The 20,698-nt window shown below is 37.6% G+C and overlaps 1 protein-coding gene across 1 annotated transcript in view; it reads right to left on the reverse strand.

The window, feature by feature from the left end:
* The window catches only part of slc7a14a (solute carrier family 7 member 14a), a 36,186-nt gene that overhangs the window by 12,861 nt on the left and 2,627 nt on the right, over nucleotides 1-20,698 (reverse strand). The window contains exon 2 of the mRNA XM_022668838.2: nucleotides 5,554-5,956. Coding sequence (XP_022524559.1) covers nucleotides 5,554-5,854 — 301 coding nt within the window. The 5' untranslated portion in view covers nucleotides 5,855-5,956. The remainder of the gene's footprint in view (nucleotides 1-5,553; nucleotides 5,957-20,698) is intronic.

Genomic DNA, 20,698 nt, shown 5'->3' on the forward strand with positions numbered 1-20,698 from the left:
TGTCCTCATTTCAGTATGTATATGTCTGCTATCTTCTCATCATCCCAATCCAACATAGTTAAATGTGTAAAAAGTCAAATGAACTAAAACTGTGATCACAAAAAAATCAATATTTAGATAAACTGTAACAATGACTGTTTCATTAACAGACGTGTTCAACCCAACTCAGCTCTTTAAATCCCGTCCACTCAGATCAGCACAGTGTGTCCTAACACTCCCGAGTGGGAGGGGTCACAGCACAGCCTCCCTCTGATCTCATGTGTGATGTGTGTGTTTCCATGGACTGGGGGGGGGGGGGGGGGGTGGATAAATGACCCCCTGGAAAAAAGAAGAAAAGTCTTTCCAGTGTCCTTTTCAGTCTATTCTGATATTACAGCGATGATGGAATGAGTTTTCCTGTCCGGCGCTGCTGTGGGTCATCGGAGTGAATCACAGCCGCTCCTCCACACATCGCTCAGAAACAGGGCTCTGATCCAATACCCCACTGTTTACTCTGTTTACAGCGATGTTTGGCATTTATTATGATAATTACACAGACTGCACAGTCTGCTGTTCTGAGCATCTACACAACAATACTGGATTACTGCAAAACCGGCCATGTAGTTATGGTGGCTTTCACACCTAGCTTGGTTCAACTGGACGTTCAGATTTTTCAGTTTGGTTCGAACCAAATTAACAGGTGTGAAAGGGTCCGTAAACCATGATCTGGACTAAAGAACCAGAGTTTAGTCCAACGTAAAGATGTGTTTTCAGTCCAGATCTACTGAACCGTGGTTCAGTTTGTCTGCAGTGTGAAAACACTTTTCTAGATGGTTCTGTAAACCATGGTCTGGACCAAAGAACCAAAGTTTGGTCCAACCTTCAGTGCTGTTCCCCTTCCTGATCTACTGAACCATAGTCTGATTCGTCTGAAGTGTGAAAACACTTTTCTAGATGGGACTATGAACCAAGGTCCGGACCACAGTTCGGACCAACCTAAAGAGGTGTTCTCAGTCCAAATCTACTAAACCATGGTCTGATTCATCTGCAGTGTGAAAGCAATTATCTGAACCAAAGAACAAGAGTTTGGTCCAATCTAAAGATGTGTTCTCAGTTCAGATCCACTGAACCATGGTCCAGTTCGTCTGCAGTGTGATAAAATATTTCTAGATGGGTCTGTAAACCATGTTCTGGATTAAAGGACCAAAGTTTGGTCCAACCATAAGAAATGTTCTTGATCAAAATCTACTGAATCATGGTCTGATTCCTCTGAAGTGTAAAAACCACTTTTCTAGATGGGTCCGTAAACCATGGTCTGGACGAAAGGACAGAAGTTTAGTCCACTTTAAAGAGGTGTTCTCAATCCGGATTTACTAAACCATGGTCTGGTTTCTCTGCAGTGTGAAAGCAATTTTGTAGATGGGTTTGTAAACCATGGGCCAGACAAAAGGACAAGAGTTTGGTCCAACCTAAAGAGATGTTCTCGATCCAGATCTACTGAACCATGGTCTGGTTTCTCTGCAGCGTGAAAGCACTTCTCTAAACCAAAGAACCAGTTTGGTCCAATCTAAAGATGTGTTCTCAGTTCAGATCCACTGAACCATGGTCCAGTTCGTCTGCAGTGTGAAAAAATATTTCTAGATGGGTCTGTAAACCATGTTCTGGACCAAAGGACCAAAAATTGGTTCAACCAAAAGAGGTGCTCTTGATCTAGATCTATTGTACCATGGTCTGGTTTCTCGGCAGTGTAAAAAAAAACACTTTTCTAGATGGGTCCTTAAACCATGTTCTGAACCAAAGTAGCAGCTGTGAAAGGGTCCGTAAACCATGGTCTGGACTAAAGGACTACAGTTTGGTCCAACCAAACGAGGTGGTCCCGAACCAGATCTACTGAACCATGGTCCGGTTTCTCTGCAGTGTGAAAATACTTTTTTAGATGGGTTGTGAACCGTGGTCCGGATGAAATGACCAGAGTTTAGTCCAATGTAAAGAGGTGTTCTCCATCCAGATCTACTGAACCACAGTCTGATTCTTCTGAAGTTTGAAACCACTTTTCTAGCTGAGTCCGTAAACCATGGTCCGGATCAAAGGACCAGAGATCATCACACTCCCAGCACCATGTTTTACTGTAGGTATGATGTTCCTTTTCTGAAAATACTTTAATGCCTGATGTAATGGAAGACACACCTTCCAAAGATTTAAACTGTCGTCTCGTCAGTTCACAGGGTATTTTTCCAAAAGTCGTAGGAATCATTAATAAGTTTTCTTGCAAAATTGAGACGAGTCTTACTGTTCTTTTTGCTGAGCAATGGGTTTTTTTTTTGTCTTGACCGTTTTTGCCCAGCCTCTTTCTTATGGTGTCATGAACGCTGAGCTTAACTGAGGCAAGTAAGGCCTGTAGTTCTTTGGATGTTGTTGGGGGTCTTTTGTGGCCTCTTGGATGAGTCGTTGCTGCACTCTTGGGGTCGGCCATTCTTGGGAAGGTTCACTACTGTTCCATGTTTTTTTTTTACCATTTGTGAATAATGGCTCTCACTGTGGTTCACCAGAGTCCCAAAGCTATAGAAATGGCTTTAAATTCTTTTCCATACTGATACATAAATTAACTACTTTTTTTTTTGTTCCTGATTTTCTTTGGATATTGGCATGGTATCTAGCTTTTGAGTATCTTTTGGTCCATTTGGGTGATTTCCTGATTAAGAACAGGTGGGTGTGGTTAGAAAACTCAGGTGTGATAAAACACAGTTAAGTTTTAATTGGGGGGCAAACACTTTTTTACACAGGGCCATGTAGGTTTGGATTATTTCTCCTTTAATGTTAAAAACCTTCTATTAAAAACTGCTTTTTGTTTTTACTTATGTTGTTTTTGACTAATATTTCAACCTTAAAAAAACTTACAAACATGCAAAAAAATAAGAATAATGAAGGGGCACTGAAGCTAATGGCCAGATAATAAACCGCAGTAATATTAATTATAATCACGCTATCACCACTACAGACCCGTCACTGTGATGATCAGGACACAATAACACACTCCTGCTGTCCTGAACAGGGGTCAGCTGATAAACGGACAGTTAATTACGGGACCTCCCGCTGCACCCTGACAACAGCTGGAGCCGAGCCCGGTTACAGCCCGGCCTTCTGAAGAACCGCCGGCATACATCACAACAGCACCCGGCCCTGACCACCACCCAGCAGCACCACAGGAAGAGGGAGGGGTCACCTGACAGGAAATGTGTGTGTCTGTGACTGAGCAGAGGATTATGTGCATGTGTGTGTTGGTGGGTGTGTGAGTTTGTACAGCTGCTGTAATGTAGTTTACAAAATATATAATAAACAAAGTACACTGTATAACACGCTAAATTATATATATGTGTGTAATAACACATTTATAAATTAAATAGTATTTTGTTTATTTATTTTTTTAACTGTTAATAGTGCAATGTTTTTTTTTACTTTGTAAATCTGATAGAAACTGTTTTTTTTAAATAATAGTTTTTGTAAAACTACACAACTATACAGTGTTTCTTTAATGTGCAAACTACTGTGAACTGATGCTTTGCTTTGAATTGTTTTTACAAACTCTATTTACTGTGTAAAACTGTTGTAAAGTCTTTATTTGCAGTGTAAAACTGTTGTAAAGTCTTTATTTGCAGTGTAAAACTGTTGTTAAGTCTTTATTTACTGTGTAAAAGTGTCATAAGCTGTTTCTTAACTGTTGTAAAGTCTTTATTTACTGTGTAAAAGTGTTTAAAGCTGTTTCTTATCTGTGTAAAACTATTGTAAAGTATTTACTGTATAAAAGTGTTATAACCTGTTTCTTAACTGGGTAAAACTACTGTAAAGTCTTTATTTGCTGTGTAAAAGTGTTATAACCTGTTTATTTACTGTGTAAAAGTGTTATAAGCTGTTTCTTAACAGTTTAAAACTATTGTAAAGTCTTTATTTACTGTGTAAAAGTGTTATAATCTGTTTCAATACTGTGTAAAATGGTGGTAAAGTCTTTATATACTGTGTAAAAGTGTTATAAGCTGTTTCTTAACTGTGTAAATCTGTAGTAAAGTCTTTATTTACTGTGTAAAAGTGTTATAAGCTGTTTCATTACTGTGTAAAACTGTTGTTAAGTCTTTATTTACTGTTTAAAAGTGTTTAAAGCTGTTTCTTAACTGTGTAAAGCTGTTGTAAAGTCTTTATTTACTGTGTAAAAGTGTTATAAGCTGTTTCTTTACTGTGTAAAACTGTAGTAAAGTCTTTATTTACTGTGTAAAAGTGTTATTAGCTGTTTCTTTACTGTGTAAAACTATTGTAAAGTCTTTATTTACTGTGTGAAAGTGTTATAAGCTGTTTCTTTACTGTGTAAAACTGTAGTAAAGTCTTTATTTACTGTGTAAAAGTGTTATAAGCTGTTTCTTTACTGTGTAAAACTGTTGTAAAGTCTTTATTTACTGTGTGAAAGTGTTATAAGCTGTTTCTTTACTGTGTAAAACTGTTGTAAAGTCTTTATTTACTGTGTAAAAGTGTTATAAGCTGTTTCTTTACTGTGTAAAACTGTAGTAAAGTCTTTATTTACTGTGTAAAAGTGTTATTAGCTGTTTCTTTACTGTGTAAAACTATTGTAAAGTCTTTATTTACTGTGTGAAAGTGTTATAAGCTGTTTCTTTACTGTGTAAAACTGTAGTAAAGTCTTTATTTACTGTGTAAAAGTGTTATAAGCTGTTTCTTTACTGTGTAAAACTGTTGTAAAGTCTTTATTTACTGTGTGAAAGTGTTATAAGCTGTTTCTTTACTGTGTAAAACTGTTGTAAAGTCTTTATTTACTGTGTAAAAGTGTTATAATCTGTTTCTTAACAGTGTAAAACTATTGTAAAGTCTTTATTTACTGTGTAAAAGTGTTATAACCTGTGTCTTTACTGTGTAAAACTATTGTAAAGTCTTTATTTACTGTGTAAAAGTGTTATAAGCTGTTTCTTTACTGTGTAAAACTGTTGTAAAGTCTTTATTTACTGTGTAAAAGTGTTATAATCTGTTTCAATACTGTGTAAAATGGTTGTAAAGTCTTTATATACTGTGTAAAAGTGTTATAACCTGTGTCTTTACTGTGTAAAACTATTGTAAAGTCTTTATTTACTGTGTAAAAGTGTTATAAGCTGTTTCTTTACTGTGTAAAACTGTTGTAAAGTCTTTATTTACTGTGTAAAAGTGTTATAATATGTTTCATTACTGTGTATAACTGTTGTAAAGTCTTTATTTATGATGCAAAACTGTTCTTTAATGGTGTAAAAAGTTATAAACTGCTACTTTATTCTAGGAAATAGTTGTAAACGGTTCATTTCTAATGTAAATATGCTATAAACAGCTTCTTTATTTATTGTTAAAGTTTCTCAACTTAAAAATATAATAAACTATTTCCTTACTTTATAAATGTGTTAAACTTTATAAACTGTATTCATACTATGCAAAAGTGTTATAACCCCTTTTCTTTACTTCGTAGAAATGCTGTAAACTATTTTTACTGTGTAAAATAGTTTATAGCACATTATAAAGTGTTGTAGTGTGTTGTAGTGTTCCAGTCACCTGACAGTATGGAGGCCACAGCGGCGATGATGAACGACACGATGACCCCCGGTCCGGCCATTTCCTTAGCAACCAGCCCGGAGACGACGTACATGCCGGTGCCCACACAGCTGCCCACCCCCAGAGACACCAGGTCCACTGTGGTCAGCACCCGCGCCAGCTTGGTGCCGTGTGGCCCCGTGCCAGCCGTGCCCGCCGAGCTGTCCAGCATGGACTCCACGGGTTTAGTCCTGAGAACCCGTGAGCTGAAGGCGGACCACTGGACCCGGCGGGGGTCCAGCTTATCCAGGATCCGGCTCATGGTGGAGGGATGAACGGAGGAATAGAGAGAGAGAGAGAGAGAGAGAGAGCTGGTGCTGGATTAGGGCGAGCAAACGAGCCTCAGTGCAGCAACATCTTCAGCCTGCAGAGAGAGAGAGAGAGAGAGAGAGAGAGAGAGAGAGAGAGAGAGAGAGAGAGAGAGAGAGAGAGAGAGAGAGAGAGAGTAAGAAACAATTAAGAGGAAGAGAGAACAACAGAGAGAAAGATTGAGAGAAACGTGTGTGAGAGAAGAGTGAGAGAGAGAAAGAATGAAAGAGAGACAGAGAAAAAGAAAGAGAGAAACAAAGAGTGTGTAAGAAAAAAGAGTGAAAGAAAAAAAGTGAGAGAGAAGAAAGTGCAAGATAAATTGTGAGAGATTATATCATTATATATATGTTATTGTTATATATTTGTTATCGTTATATATTTGTTATCGTTATATATGTTATTGTTATATATATGTTATTGTTATATATTTGTTATCGTTATATATGTTATTGTTATATATATGTTATTGTTATATATTTGTTATCGTTATATATGTTATTGTTATATATATGTTATTGTTATATATTTGTTATCGTTATATATGTTATTGTTATATATTTGTTATCGTTATATATGTTATTGTCAGCCTGCTGTCGATCTAAATTGTGAGAGAAAAAGAGAGTGAGAGTGAGTGAGAAAAAGAGATAGATAGATAGATAGATAGATAGATAGATAGATAGATAGATAGATAGATAGATAGATAGATAGATAGATAGATAGATAGATAGATAGATAGATACATGTTATTGTTATATATATGTTATTAAATTTGTTATTGATATATATTTATCACCCTGCTGTCGACCTGTCTCTCAGGTGGTGAGGGCTGGTGCAGATATAGAGAGGGCGACAGGTGTAGGTGTCTGTGTGTGTACAGCTGTCGGAGCTCAGTGATCACAGTCACTTCATATTCAAACTGTATCACTGCGTCTGCCTGAGCTCCCACAGTTTACCTGAGTTAGCACAGCTCCTTAACGTACACAGCATTAAAACACAGCTCCATCATAGATAGATAGATAGATAGATAGATAGATAGATAGATAGATAGATAGATAGATAGATAGATAGATAGATAGATAGAGTTTATAGCCTGTGTTTTGTTATCGTTATACATATGTTATTGTCATATATATGTTATTGTTATATACATGTTTAAAGAGCGCCCTCTACCCACCAGGGAGCAGGGCCAATTTGGCTTCCTCTGAGTGCCGGCGCTTAGCGTGGGTTCGAACCTGCGACCTCCCACTCATAGTGGCAGTGCTTTAGACCGCTGGACCACTCGGCGCCCCTTGATGTGACGTTTTGACGGATCCACTAAAACTGGTGGAAACGCAGGCTGATTCGCTGAAAATCACCTCGTTTCTTCGAAGTCCAAACAGAACTGGTTTAAAAACCAGAGTTCTTTAGGTGTAAAAGCGATATGACTGCATTGTTCCAAGTGTAAAGTTTGGTAGAGGGGGGATTATGGGTTGGGGTTGGTCCCTTAATGTTTCAGCAGACCAATAGATTTTGGACAGTTTCACCAGTGCAAAGAGCAAGATCTATAAAAAGATGGATCTGACTGATCACTGCACTGATTCCACACTCTCTCTCTCAGCAACAGATACAGAGTGTGTGTGTGTGAGTGTGTGTGTGTTGGTACCTCTGGGCCAAGTGAGGGTCAGGGCTGGTCACACTCTCACAGTCACACACACACACACACTCACACACACTCAGACAGACTGGGTTGGGTTGAGACGTGCTGATGATTCTGGGCAGGTTTCCAGTGCAGTTCACTGTGTTTGTCTATACTACAGCTCTACTGCCCTACTGCCCGACCTCCATCCATCACCCCCTCCTTTAATACCACTATTATACAGAGCAGCCAATCAGGGGTGTGCCATATCATATATCGGTAACACGTTATTTTAAGGAACACAAATTAGGTGCTTATTAATATCTTATTATAGGCTTAATTAAGCCTTAATTAGACATTTGTAAATGATTTCTTCACTAGTTATTAGGCTTTATTCAGCATAAGTGTTATTGGTCCTTAATTATTGATCTGTGATTAATTAAATATTTTTTTCGTTTCTTTCTGGTGTGTAATTAGTGATGAACAGAAGCTCACTTTAGAATATGGTGCACATCTTGGTCTATTAGTGATTTATTAAGCCCTTATTAACTCTTTTATAATAAACTCCAGCACAGCCATAACCATGCCAAACTCACATAGATCAAACTTCTGCCATTTATAATATTACTAATAACATGTAGAATTAGCTTATAGTTAATGCTTAATAACCTGCTTAACAGGGTGCTAACATAACATAGCATTTAATGATTAATGATTAATTTAATGATTAAAATAGCAACGTCAAAGTATTGTTATGTGCAAACTAGCAATGCCGAGGTACATTTATGATTAGAATAGCACTGCTGAGGTACATTTATGGTTAAAATAGCATTGCTAAGGTGCATTTATGATTAAGCACCTATAACACTTACACACAGAATGAAGCCTAATGAGTAGTGAATAAATCATTTGCAAATATCTAATTAAGGCTTTATTAAGCAAATAATAAGACATTAATAAGCGCCTAATTTGTGTTCCTTAAAATAAAGTGTTACCCATATATCATATCGTACACAATAATATCAGCAATAATTCAGACACAATAAAAGAAAAACATATCATGATTTAGTCTGTTTTGTATATATTTAACTATGTACTGTACTGTACTTCTTAGCTGTTGCACCTTAGTTTTGAGGCAGATTTCTGTTGCTACATTACTTTACTTTTGTTCTTTTTTTTTTCCTATTTTTCGGACTACAATGTGTACCGGATTATAAGGGACACTATCAAAAAATGTCTATTTTCTGGTCTATTTTCATGCATAAGGTGCACCAGATTATAAGGTGCATTAAGCAACACTAGTAAGGATGCCTACATCGAAGTGAGCAAGGGTGACGCCATGTTTCTATGTCCCTTCTAACGGGGACAAGCGCTGGATGTTAATCTACACAGATTTCTCTCCTGAAAACTGTTTATTTGGGTGAGTTAAACGATTCCCTTTATTTACAGTAAGCTTAGATTTCCACATTTTCTAAGGGTGAGTTTTCAGTATTGTTTCTCCAGCACTATCAACTAGCGATTCATCCCATGTAGTTTGTTTTAACACAGCAAATGTGCAGACTACAGCCCGATATACTCACCTCTGAACGACGAAAGAGCAAGCGATGTGGTTAGCGGCTAATGCTAATGCTGCTGCTGCACCCAGCCTTAATGCTGGAGAAACTTCACTGAAAACTCACCTTTTTCTAATACTTTCTCATACAGTGGAGTGTCTTTACTGTTCTCTAATACATGACTGTTAAAATTCATACATAAGGAGCACCGGATTATAAGGCGTACTGTCGATTTTTGGGAAAATTGAAGCATTTTAAATGTGCCTTATAGTCCAAAAAACACTAAATTACATTTATAATACATTAAAACATCATTGTTACATTACAATTTGAAGTTACTCTTTTCCAGAGGTGGACAGTAATGAATTACATTTACTCAAGTTACTGTAATGTACTGAGTCAATTTTATGAGTAATTTGTCATTTTTAAAGTAGTTTTTAAAACAGGTAATTTAAGTAATTTACTTCGCTACATTGGAAAACTCCCAATTACTGAGAAAAAAATAAAAATCTTGGGAAAAAAACAATTGTCTGAATTAAAAAAAATATTAATGTGTGATTTGTTGTACTTTTTTAATATCAAATAATTAAAAGTAACTATGTGACTTTTACTTAAAGTACATTTTAAATTGAGTACTTTTACTCGAGTAGATCTTTAGATGAGTACTTTTTTACTTTTACTTAGGTAGAATTGTAGCAAAGTAAAGGTACTTTTATTTAATTACAATTTTTCTGTACTTTTTCACCTCTGCTCTTTTCAAAACAGAGAAACATTTTTAGATTTTTTTTGTTTCTATTAAATGTATGAAAGTCTCATATTTCTCATAGTAATAGTTTAATATTTATTATGAATTTGTTGCAAGAGGTAAAATAATTTTCTTTAAATTATTTAAGCAAAAATGCCCCAAAATATCAGGATAATATTTTATGGACATCCCCCACCCATCCCCAGACTTCACCCAACTGCACTGGTTTTATAAGGCGTGCTAATAGCAGAGGTGTAAGACTGCCTTACAGGGTGGTCATAATGTTTTGGCTGGCTGGTGAGTGTGTGTTGCTCTTAGTGCTGTATTGAGTTGCAGAGATGACGGTGGTGATGCTGGAGGCAGGGCTGAGGGGTCTGCCAGGAAATGATAGGAATCTACAGTAAAGCACAGTGTGTGTGTGTGTGTGTGTGTGTTGTTAAACCCATTGTTGATGGTGTGTTTGTGTACAGTAGTGGCCTGGCCTGAGCCAAGGTGCCAATCAAACACACACACACACACACACACACAGACATGTGATATATTAAACCATGATATATACCCTATTATAACTGGAATTGTTCTGCATTTTATCCTGATTAATATCCCATTATACCCTAATTTCCTGCCTATTATAACCTACTATTATAACCTATTAAAGCACTATTATACCATGACTTATTCCTTTATTATACCCATATTTATTACCCAATTATACCCTGATTATCTGCCCTATTATAACCTACTATTATAACCTATCAAAGCACTGTTATACTCTGACATACTCCTTTATTATACCTATATTTATTACCCAATTATACCCTAATTTCCTGCCCGATTATAACCTACTTAGTGTCGCTATTAAAGCACTATTATACCCTAACATATTCCTTTATTACACCTATATTTATTACCCAATTATACCCTGATTATCTGCCCTATTATAACCTACTTAGTGTCGCTATTAAAGCACTATTATACCCTGACATATTCCTTTATTATACCCATATTTATTACCCAATTATACCCTGATTATCTGCCCTGTTATAACCTGCTTTGTGTCCCTATTATACCAATATTATACCCTGACCTATTCATCTATTATATCTTGATTTACTGCCCTGCAGTCTGTTTTAGTCTGAATGTAACAACAGCACAGAGTGCAGTATCTACTGTTCCACCTGCACCTGCTCACAGCTTTTATCTGTAGCTGGAACAGTCTGCTACCAGAACACACTCTGAACTGGAGCAGCTGCAGCTCACCAGCTCAGCAAAGCATTGTGGGTGACCTGCATAGAGTTATAAAGACTCTACAGAACAAACAATTCCAATACCACCTCAAATCATGCAGCAGATATCTTAACTGCTGTTGAACCATTTAAGGTGGAAGAGGAAATTTAGCTAGTTAGCTACTGGGACTTATCACTAGTGTTATAAAGAAACTTGCCATCAATTATTGGAGATCCATTAAATTGAGAACATTCAATGATTACCCTGGATTTCTTTAGCTGCCTGTGCAGAGTACCGCTCTATCCCAACAAGAATTGGGACACTCCACCCCTCTATTCCAACCAGAATCTGGATCCTCTGCTCTTCTATCCCAACAAGAATAGGGACACCCTACCCCTCTATCCCAACAAGAATAAAGACACTCTACTTCTCTATCTGAACAAGAATTGGGACACCCTACTCCCCTATCCCAACAAGAATTGGGACACCCTCTATCCCAACAAGAATAAAGACACTCTACCTCTCTATCTGAACAAGAATTGGGACACCCTACCACTATATCACAACAAGAATCGAAACACTCTACCCCTTTTTCCCAACAAGAATTGGGACACTCTACCTCTCTATCCCAACGGCGATTGGGACACTCTACCTTTCTATCCCAACAAAATTTTAAACACTCTACCTCTCTATCCCAACAAGAAAGGAAACACTCTACCCCTCTATACCGACAAAAACCAGGACACCCTACACCTCTCTCCAAAAAAGAACTAGGACACCATACCCCTCTGCCCCAAAAAGAATTAGGACATCCTACACCTCTATCCCAACATAAATTGTGGTTATCAACCCCTCTATCCCATGAAGAATTAGAATACCCTACCGCTCTATCGCTACAAGCATTGCAACATCCTGCCGCTCTATCCCAACAAGAATCAAGACATTTAACCGCTCTATCCCAACAAAAATAAAGACACTCAACCCTTCTATTCCAACAAAAATCGGGACACCATAACCCTTGATCCAAAGAAGAATAGAGGACACACTACTCCTCTATTTATCTATCTATACTTCCAAAAATCTTAACAACATACACCTCTTTCCCAACACAATATGGACAAAAAATTTTGATATGCTATTTCGCTGTTAGATATCCTGTAATCAATGCGAAACACAATAAATTAAGATTTAAACCTAAATTTGTTTAAGCATCACAACAGTTTTTCAGCAGTTGGTTTGGCTGCACTCATTTTGTCCAGGATAAGAAGTAGTTTGGTGCGAGCGTTCACTGTGAACCTCTACCTCACTCTTTCTTGCTTTACCTCACTCTACCTAGCTCTGCCTCCAGCCTGGTTATGTAGCGTGAGCGCAGCCTGCAGTATATAGAGCTCCCTCTGTTGCTGGATGCAGGTTATGCAGATGGAGTTTGCTGTTTTTCACTGAATTGTCACAGCCCTTTCTATGTGTTTATCATTTACTTTAATCTTTTTTTTATGTATATATAATTTTATTTCAAATTTTTCCCATTTTCTCCCCAATTTACATGGCCAATTACCCAACCCACTCACTAGGACTCCCCCTATCACCAGTAATGCCCCAACACAACAGGAGGGTAAAGACTAGCACATGCCTACTCCAATACATGTGAAGTCAGACTCCACAGCGCAGCGACTCGGTTCCGATACATCAGCTTACAGACGCCCTGTGCTGCAGACATCACCCTAGGAGTGATGTGGGAGAGAGCGCCATCTACCCACCCGCAGGGAGCAGGGCCAATTGTGCTCCCTCTGAGCGCCGGCAGCTTGATGGCAAAGCTGCATGAGCTGGGGTTCGAACCTGCGACCTCCTGCTCATAGTGGCATAGCGCTTTAGACCACTGGACCACTCGATGCCCCAAAATGTATTAAATTTTTGCACCCTTGTATTTAAAATGCTAATTCTTTTCTCCAGCAGTTTAAACTAAATCCAGCACGTTCAGTACAGTACAGGCTGTAAGAAAGCGAGAAATCCCCAGCCATAGACCTCCATTTACCCACAGTCTGAATTCCGGCTGTAACGTCTGTAATGGGTTTAAACTTTCCTTCAGTAAATCACTGGTTTCACAGCACACACACACACTGAGTTCAGTAAACACTGCCTCCACTCAGCCGCCGTCTCCCAGCAAGAGTCCAACACATAGTAATTTCACACACTCACTGACTCACACTGCCTCTATTATACTATTATACCCCTAATATCCCATAATACTCGCACTTATTCATACCGCACTGCCTTATTATATTCCACACATGTTATTTTACAGCCTGTTTCACTGACCTGCTAATCGCTTATTCTTTAAACTATTTTATCTTGATTTATATCATATTATACCACAATATACACCCTATTGTTATATACCCTGTTATACCCTGACTGTACCTTGATTTTTTGGGCTTTACAACTCAGTTTATATCATATTATTTCCTGATTTATTCCACTATTACAATTTTACATATGCTTTTTTTTTATATGTTTTAAAAAAATATTTGCCCCTACAGATTTCTTAAATTCTTACATTTTTCACATTAACAAACTCATTTTAATATCAGACGAATACAGGTGCATCTAAAAAAAATAGAATATCATTGAAAAGTTACTTTATTTCAGTAATTCAGTTGAAAATGTTAAACTCATATATTATATAGATGTATTAACCACATCTATTTCAAGTATTTTAAGTATTATATCTTTTATTGTAGATGATTATGGCTTACAGCCAATGAAAACCCAAAATCAGTGTCTCAGAAAATAAGAATATTATTTAAGACCAATCAGTCCTTTTGGCAGTGAGCCAAATCCTGCTGGAAAATGAAATCTGTATCTCCATAAAAGTTGTCAGTAGCAGAGGGAAGCTGTAAGATATGAAGTGCTGTAAGATTTTCTAGGAAAACAAAACTGCACTGACTTTAGACTTGATAATAAAACACAGTGGATCAACACCAGCAGATATCAGACATGTCTCTCTAAACAAACCATCACTGATCATCAGTAAATTTTACATTTCATTTAAAGTAAATCAAGGGATCAGAGTCTGGAGGAAGAGTGGAGAGACACACAGTCCAAACTGCTCGAGGTCGAGTGTGAAGTTTCCACCAATCAGTGATGGTTTGAAAAGCCTGGGCAATGAAACAAACCTGACAGTCACATGTTCCAATAATTTTGCTTATAAGAAAAATAGATGGGTTTAGACAGGAGGTGCTATTTTCTGAACTATGTATCAGATACAGATGTAAATACCTGGAAATAAAAGCTGAAATATTCTGACTTGTTTTTGATATAATTTAATATCAAATCCAAATGTTTTCAGTCTACAGTAGACATAATTGGATTGACCTCACTGTTCTAATACATTTTTAGCGCACTGTACAGTATGCACCTGTTCCTCTACACTGGAGCTGAATGCACCTGCTGTTAGTCAGGCTATACAGGAAATCAGAACAATAGCACTGAACACACTATTATATTCTCTACACTGTACACGTAGCATGAATCAAAAATCAGCTACTGTAATATGACATTATTACATTCTTTTATTCTAAAAACAATACCATACTTACTATTCATCATACTGTAGTTATTGATACCAGTATAATACATATAATAATTAATACAGAGCAGGATCGTCCCTGGCTATCTTTAAAAAACTCTTAAAGTCAGAGCACTTCGAAGAGCACCCACTCTCCTAACACCTCTAACATACTAACTTTTGCTAACTATATATATATATATATATATATATATATTCTCCTGAGACCCGGACTTTAGCTTGGTGTGCATTTTTAATTTCTTCTATCTATTCAGGAGTACCTAACAAGTACAAAAAAATATAGAACCTTAACTTTCTCTTTGTATAGGAAGCATTTTTGCAACAACAAAAAAAACCTTGCCATTTGCGATCAGAAGGACCCAATTAGTCAAAAAACTACATTATTTCTTTCTACGGAAAGTAAATAACATAGTTTTAAACGTAAAAATCTACAATATTTTCTTACCTGGCTGTAGAAACTTTTGCCCGGGATTCTCGCCATCTTGTTTTTAATCAGTTAAGTATAATGTTGTCATGTGACTACTAAATAGTACTGGCATACGTACATGTCTCCATATAAGGCTAAAGGGTCAAAGTTTAAAAAATATATATGAATAATGGTGCAGAGAAGCAGTAATGGAATGTCCTCATATGAGGACGCTGGGACTAAAAAGGATATATATATATATTTTTTTTTTTCTATTACTATTACTATTACTATATGTACATCACTATTGTTGTATAAAATGCTTTGGACAAAAGCGTCTGTGAAACGTAATTTAATGTAATGTAATATTTTTACAGGGTTTATTGCTCCCGTCTAGTGTTTGTTACAGGTGACTCTACCCCATGAAGCTGACCAAGAAAATGCCAAAATGTGCAAATCTGTAGAAGAAGAATATAAATTATAAAACATATAAACCTTTTTTTTTTTTTTTGTTTACTAAGTAATTTGGAATGTTTTTCTTCATAGTTTAGGTTACTTTAGCATTAATCCACAATGCTGAACATTTTAAAATAATGGAAAAACACTGTATTTAAGGTGTGTCCAAACTTTTGACTGGTAATGGAGCTGTTTCTCTGCGCTGGAGCTGCATGCACCTGCTGTTAGACAGGTCTACAGGTCTATACAGGAAATCAGAACAAAAGCACTGAACACACAGACCACCCTCCCCTGCTTTCTCCTATTATATTCTGTCTCTCTCTCTCTCTCTCTACACACACACACTCACACACACACACTAAAGAACCACTAGCAGCAGCTCTAACCACGAACATGGAGGCAGAAACTTCGCTCGGTTAAAGCTGCTCGTCACCCACACGACTGATCCCCGCCCCCCAGGCCTCTGCACTCTTATATAAGCAGGCTGGCGGCGGTGCAGGCTGCGGCGGCTCGGCACGGAGGCACTGACATCACTTTAGCCGGAGGATTTACACTCCTTTACCAGCCATACCAGCCTCGCCTCATTCAACCAATCAGAGAGCAGCATTACATCTCCAGATCAGAGATCCTTATTACAGCTGAACTGGACAGGACATCACACAACTGCGACTGCACTTCTCCTATCAATTATTCTGTATTTATTCCGTATTAACTCTGTGATGTGTTTTAATTTAGCTTTGTTTGATGTTATAGAGCATTATAGAGCTCCATCTACACATCCTGTAGTGTATTACAGTCTGTCAGAACAAGTGTGTGGATCATATGAGCATCATAGAGCATCCTCTACACTTTCTGTAGTGTATTACAGTGTGTCAGAATACGTATGTGAATCATATGAACATTATAGAGCATTATAGAGCTCCATCTATGCTTCCTGTAGTGTATTACTGTCTGTCAGAACAAGTATGTGGATCATATGAGCATTATAGAGCATCCTCTACACTTTCTGTAGTGTATTACAATGTGTCAGAATAAGTATGTGGATCATATGAACATTATAGGGCATTATATAGCTCCATCTATGCTTCCTGTAGTGTATTAGAGTGTGTTAAAATAAGTGTGTGGATCATATAAACATTACGAAGCATTATAAAGCATTAAAGAGCGCCCCTTACCTGTATTGTAGTGTACAACAGTCTGTAAGAAAGAGAATTTGGATCATATGAACATTGTAGAGCATCTTAGAGCATCCAATACACTTTTACAGTCTGTCTGAATGAGAATTTGGATCATATGAACATTATAGAGCTTTATAGAGCTCCCTCTATGTTTCCTGTGGTGTTTTACAGTCTGTCAGAATGAGAATATTGGTCATATGAACATTATAGAGCATTATAAAGCTCAATCTATGCTTTCTGTGGTGTATTACAGTCTGTAAGAATAATTATGTGGATTATATGAACATTATGAATCATTATAAAGCATTATAGAGCACCCCCTACACCCCCTGTAGTGTATTACAGTCTGTCAAAATGAGAATTTGGATCATATGAACATTATAGAGAACTATAGTGGATTATAGAGCGCCCCCTATGCTTCCTGCAGTCTATTACAGTCTGTCAGAATGAGCGTGTGGCTCATGTGAACATTATAGAGAGTTATGGAGGAGTGTATAACGTGTATAACCCCTATGCTTCCTGCAGTGCATTACAGTCTGTCAGAATATATATGGATCATAAGAACACACATATAAACACACAGATAAACACATAAATAAGCAAGTAAACAATCCCTCCGACCTCAGAGACAGAGAGTGGAGTATTTGTAGTGATGTATTGACTGAAGCAGTGCAGGTTTTGAGGCACTTCTGTATCTGAGCCAGATTCACTCTCTCACAGCTCACACAATTTCATTACCACTGATTGAAGCTGGAAGCGTTCAGATGCATCAAGCTAATGAGATTCTGTCCCAGCCAGAACCTGACGGCTTCTTTTACAGCTGAAAAAAAAGCTAACAGATATTTTTCTCCTGTAAAATAATTCCGCAATAATATCTGAAATATTCAGAATGTTACTGATTACGATACAGTGGGTTAATTACAGTGTAAATAATGAGTGAGAGTGCCTCTTATGTCCTAATGTTTATTACAGATTTCCACAAACTAATGAAGCTAATGCCAGGTTGACACTAGGGGTGGGTTTTCATGTAAGTGATCTGATACTGATTCATATAAACCAGAGATTGATCTTTAAAATAAGCCTATTCTATTCTATTCACACCTTAAATTACGCAGCTGAGCAAGTTCAAAATGTGTACAATGAGATGCTCTGCTAATGTTTTATTTCCTCACTTAAATTAACTAGGTAAACAAGATGTGTGCATTTACCTCACGTGCTCCGCCTTAAAGTTTGCAGTTTACCTGAGTATTCCACATTTAAGTTTGCATTTACCCCAAGTTTAACGCCTTACATTTTGCAATTTTCCCAAGCATTCCACCTTAAAGTGTCCAATTATCCATCATTTTCCTCCTTAAAAGTTTGCAATTAACCACTAAGTTTTTAAACTTAAAGTTTGCAACTACCCAAAGTTTTTTGCACTAAAGTTTGCAGTTTACCCTGTGATTTTTATCTTAAAGTTTGCATTTACCCTGAGATTTCCACCTTAAAAGTATGCAATTAACCTGAGTCTTTTGCCTGAAAGTTTGCAATAACCCTGACATTTTCCACCTTAAAACTTTGCAAATACCCCTAAGTTTTCTGCCTTAAAGTCTACATTTACTAAAAGTTTTCAACCATAAATTATGCAATTAACGCAAGTTTTCCACCTTAAAAATGTGCAATTACTCCTAGTTTTACGCATTAAAATTAGCATTTTTCCCAAGTTTTCTGCCTTAAAGTTTGCAAATACCCCAAATATTTTCCTCTTTAAAAATAAGCATTTTTTTCCCAAGTTGAGATTTCCACCTAAAAAGTCTGCAATTTCCTCCAAGTTTTTCACGTTAAAAGTTTGCAACTACTCCTGATTTTTCCACCTTAAACCTTTTCAATTACCCCCAAGTTTTCAGCCTTAAAATGTTTAATTACCTCTAGTTTTCCACCTTTAAAAGTTTGCAAATACTTCAAAATTCTCACCTTGCATTTACCCCAATTTGCATTTACCCCAAGTTTTCCGGCTGAAAGTGTGCTTGTAATGGGGCGTGGTTGAGGAGCTGTGGTTGGTTTATACTCTACACGTCTGATCGGCGACACAGGATAATGCATTACCCATCAGTCTTTCACCAGGAGGAACTCACCATGAGTCTGTCTCATGTCCTACATCACGTTATGTTATGAAAACACTCTTCAGGATAAAGTGTGGAGCTCTGTTATCCAGAGGAGGCTTGGAATAGAGCTGCTGCTCTACTGCATTGCGAGGAGTCGGCTGAGGCGGTTCAGGCATCGTATAAGGATGCCACCCGGTTTCGTCCCGCTGGGAAGAGACCCAGGGGAAGACCCAGCACCCGCTGGAGGGATTATATCTCCTGGCTGGCATAAGAGCACTAAGGGATCCCAGGAGCTACACTATTACCCCAGTTTAGAACCCATGGGCAACACCAAACACTGGATATCCTTGATTATGATGCTTTCCAAGGCCTTTACTGCAGCTTTCTTCAGTTGTTGCCAGTTTGTGGGTCTTCCTACCTTTAGTTTTGTCTTAAGTGTGGGAAATGCTGCTTGATTGGGTTCAGATCTGCTGAATATTCCATTTCTCTGCCTTAAAAAACTCCTGTGTTGCTTTCAGAGTATATTTTGGGTCACTGTCCATCTAATCAACATTGCTGAATTTGATTGAATCTGAGCAGAAGGTAAATCCCAATGTACCAATCTGTAGATTTGTATATAGTATAGTAGTTCGCAGTGCTATAAAACATGAAGATCAAAGGGTTATCATATCGCATCACATTTGTTTTTCCATAAACCAGAGTTTGGAGTCCTATAAAATCAGCAAATTAAACTTTTATTAAATGACATCTTTAAATGCTTGAAGAAACATCTATATATTATTAATGACTTAATTATCAAGTGTTTCTACTGTAGCATTTTGGAGTTATGGGAAGACAAACTTCAGAAAAAGTTTTGCATAAACCAAATTTTGGCGTACTAAAAAAATCTAACCAAAAGCAAACTAAACTGTTTTTCAAATAAAATATTTAAATCCTTGAAAAATCCTTTCTATTATTGACATTAATATCAAATTATATTCCTCTAGCATTTTGGAGAAATTGGAACCATAAACCATAATTTGACATCCTGAGTTATTGTGTGTTGGATGGGGTGGCCACTACAAAGCATTTGTGCCTAGGGCTCCAAAATGGCTATCACCAGCCCTGGTTGTTTTAGATGTTTTTTTGTTGATATATTTGTTTTAAACCGGTTTAAAGTGTAAACGCAAGTCGAGCTACGAGCCTGAAGCACTGCAGCTGCTTCTGAATGGCAGGAAGTCAGTAATTGTGTTATAGTGTATACGCTGCGTGGCGGCGAGGCCCGAGCTCGGCTGGCGTGTGTCCAGCCTCTCAGAGAAAACACGGCCGTGAGTCAGGTCTGATTACGAGTGGTGAGTCAGGTTTCAGTGATGAAGTTGCAGATAAAAGGCCTTTCTGTTAGCTCACAATACCTAGATCAATCCAGCTCTAATCACTGCTTCCTGCCGTCTGTAACGACCCAAGATGTTCCTCATGCGTTACCGACGCTGTAGCGTTAGCTCAGTGTGATTCACACGTTCAGACTGCTGCAAAAGAGCTAATCAGCAGCATGAAGACCCCAGCAAACACCGGAGAACCACAGGTGTGGTCTGTTATGTACCAGAATCAATAAACACGCTCATATTAAAGGATATATAATGCTGTTGTCAGCAGAGCTTCAGCCAGTATTTTCTTATTTGAACTGTGTGGGATTTAGCTCACAAATCTGCACATCGCCATTCCCCAAGTCCCATAATCCACAAATGGCAAATACATGGAACAGTGGTGAACCTTCCAGGAGTTGTCGGCCAACAAAATTACACCAAAAGCACAGCAACAACTCATCCAAAAGGTCACAAAAGACCCCAAACAACAACATCAAAAGCACTACAGGCCTTATTTGCCTCAGTTAAGGTCAGCGTTTATGACTGCATCATAAAAAAGAGATAAAATGGACATAAATCTTCGTGGCATAGTACCAAGACAAAA

The sequence above is a fragment of the Astyanax mexicanus genome, chromosome 18 (assembly GCF_023375975.1).
Source record: "Astyanax mexicanus isolate ESR-SI-001 chromosome 18, AstMex3_surface, whole genome shotgun sequence".
Lineage (NCBI taxonomy): Eukaryota > Metazoa > Chordata > Actinopteri > Characiformes > Acestrorhamphidae > Astyanax > Astyanax mexicanus.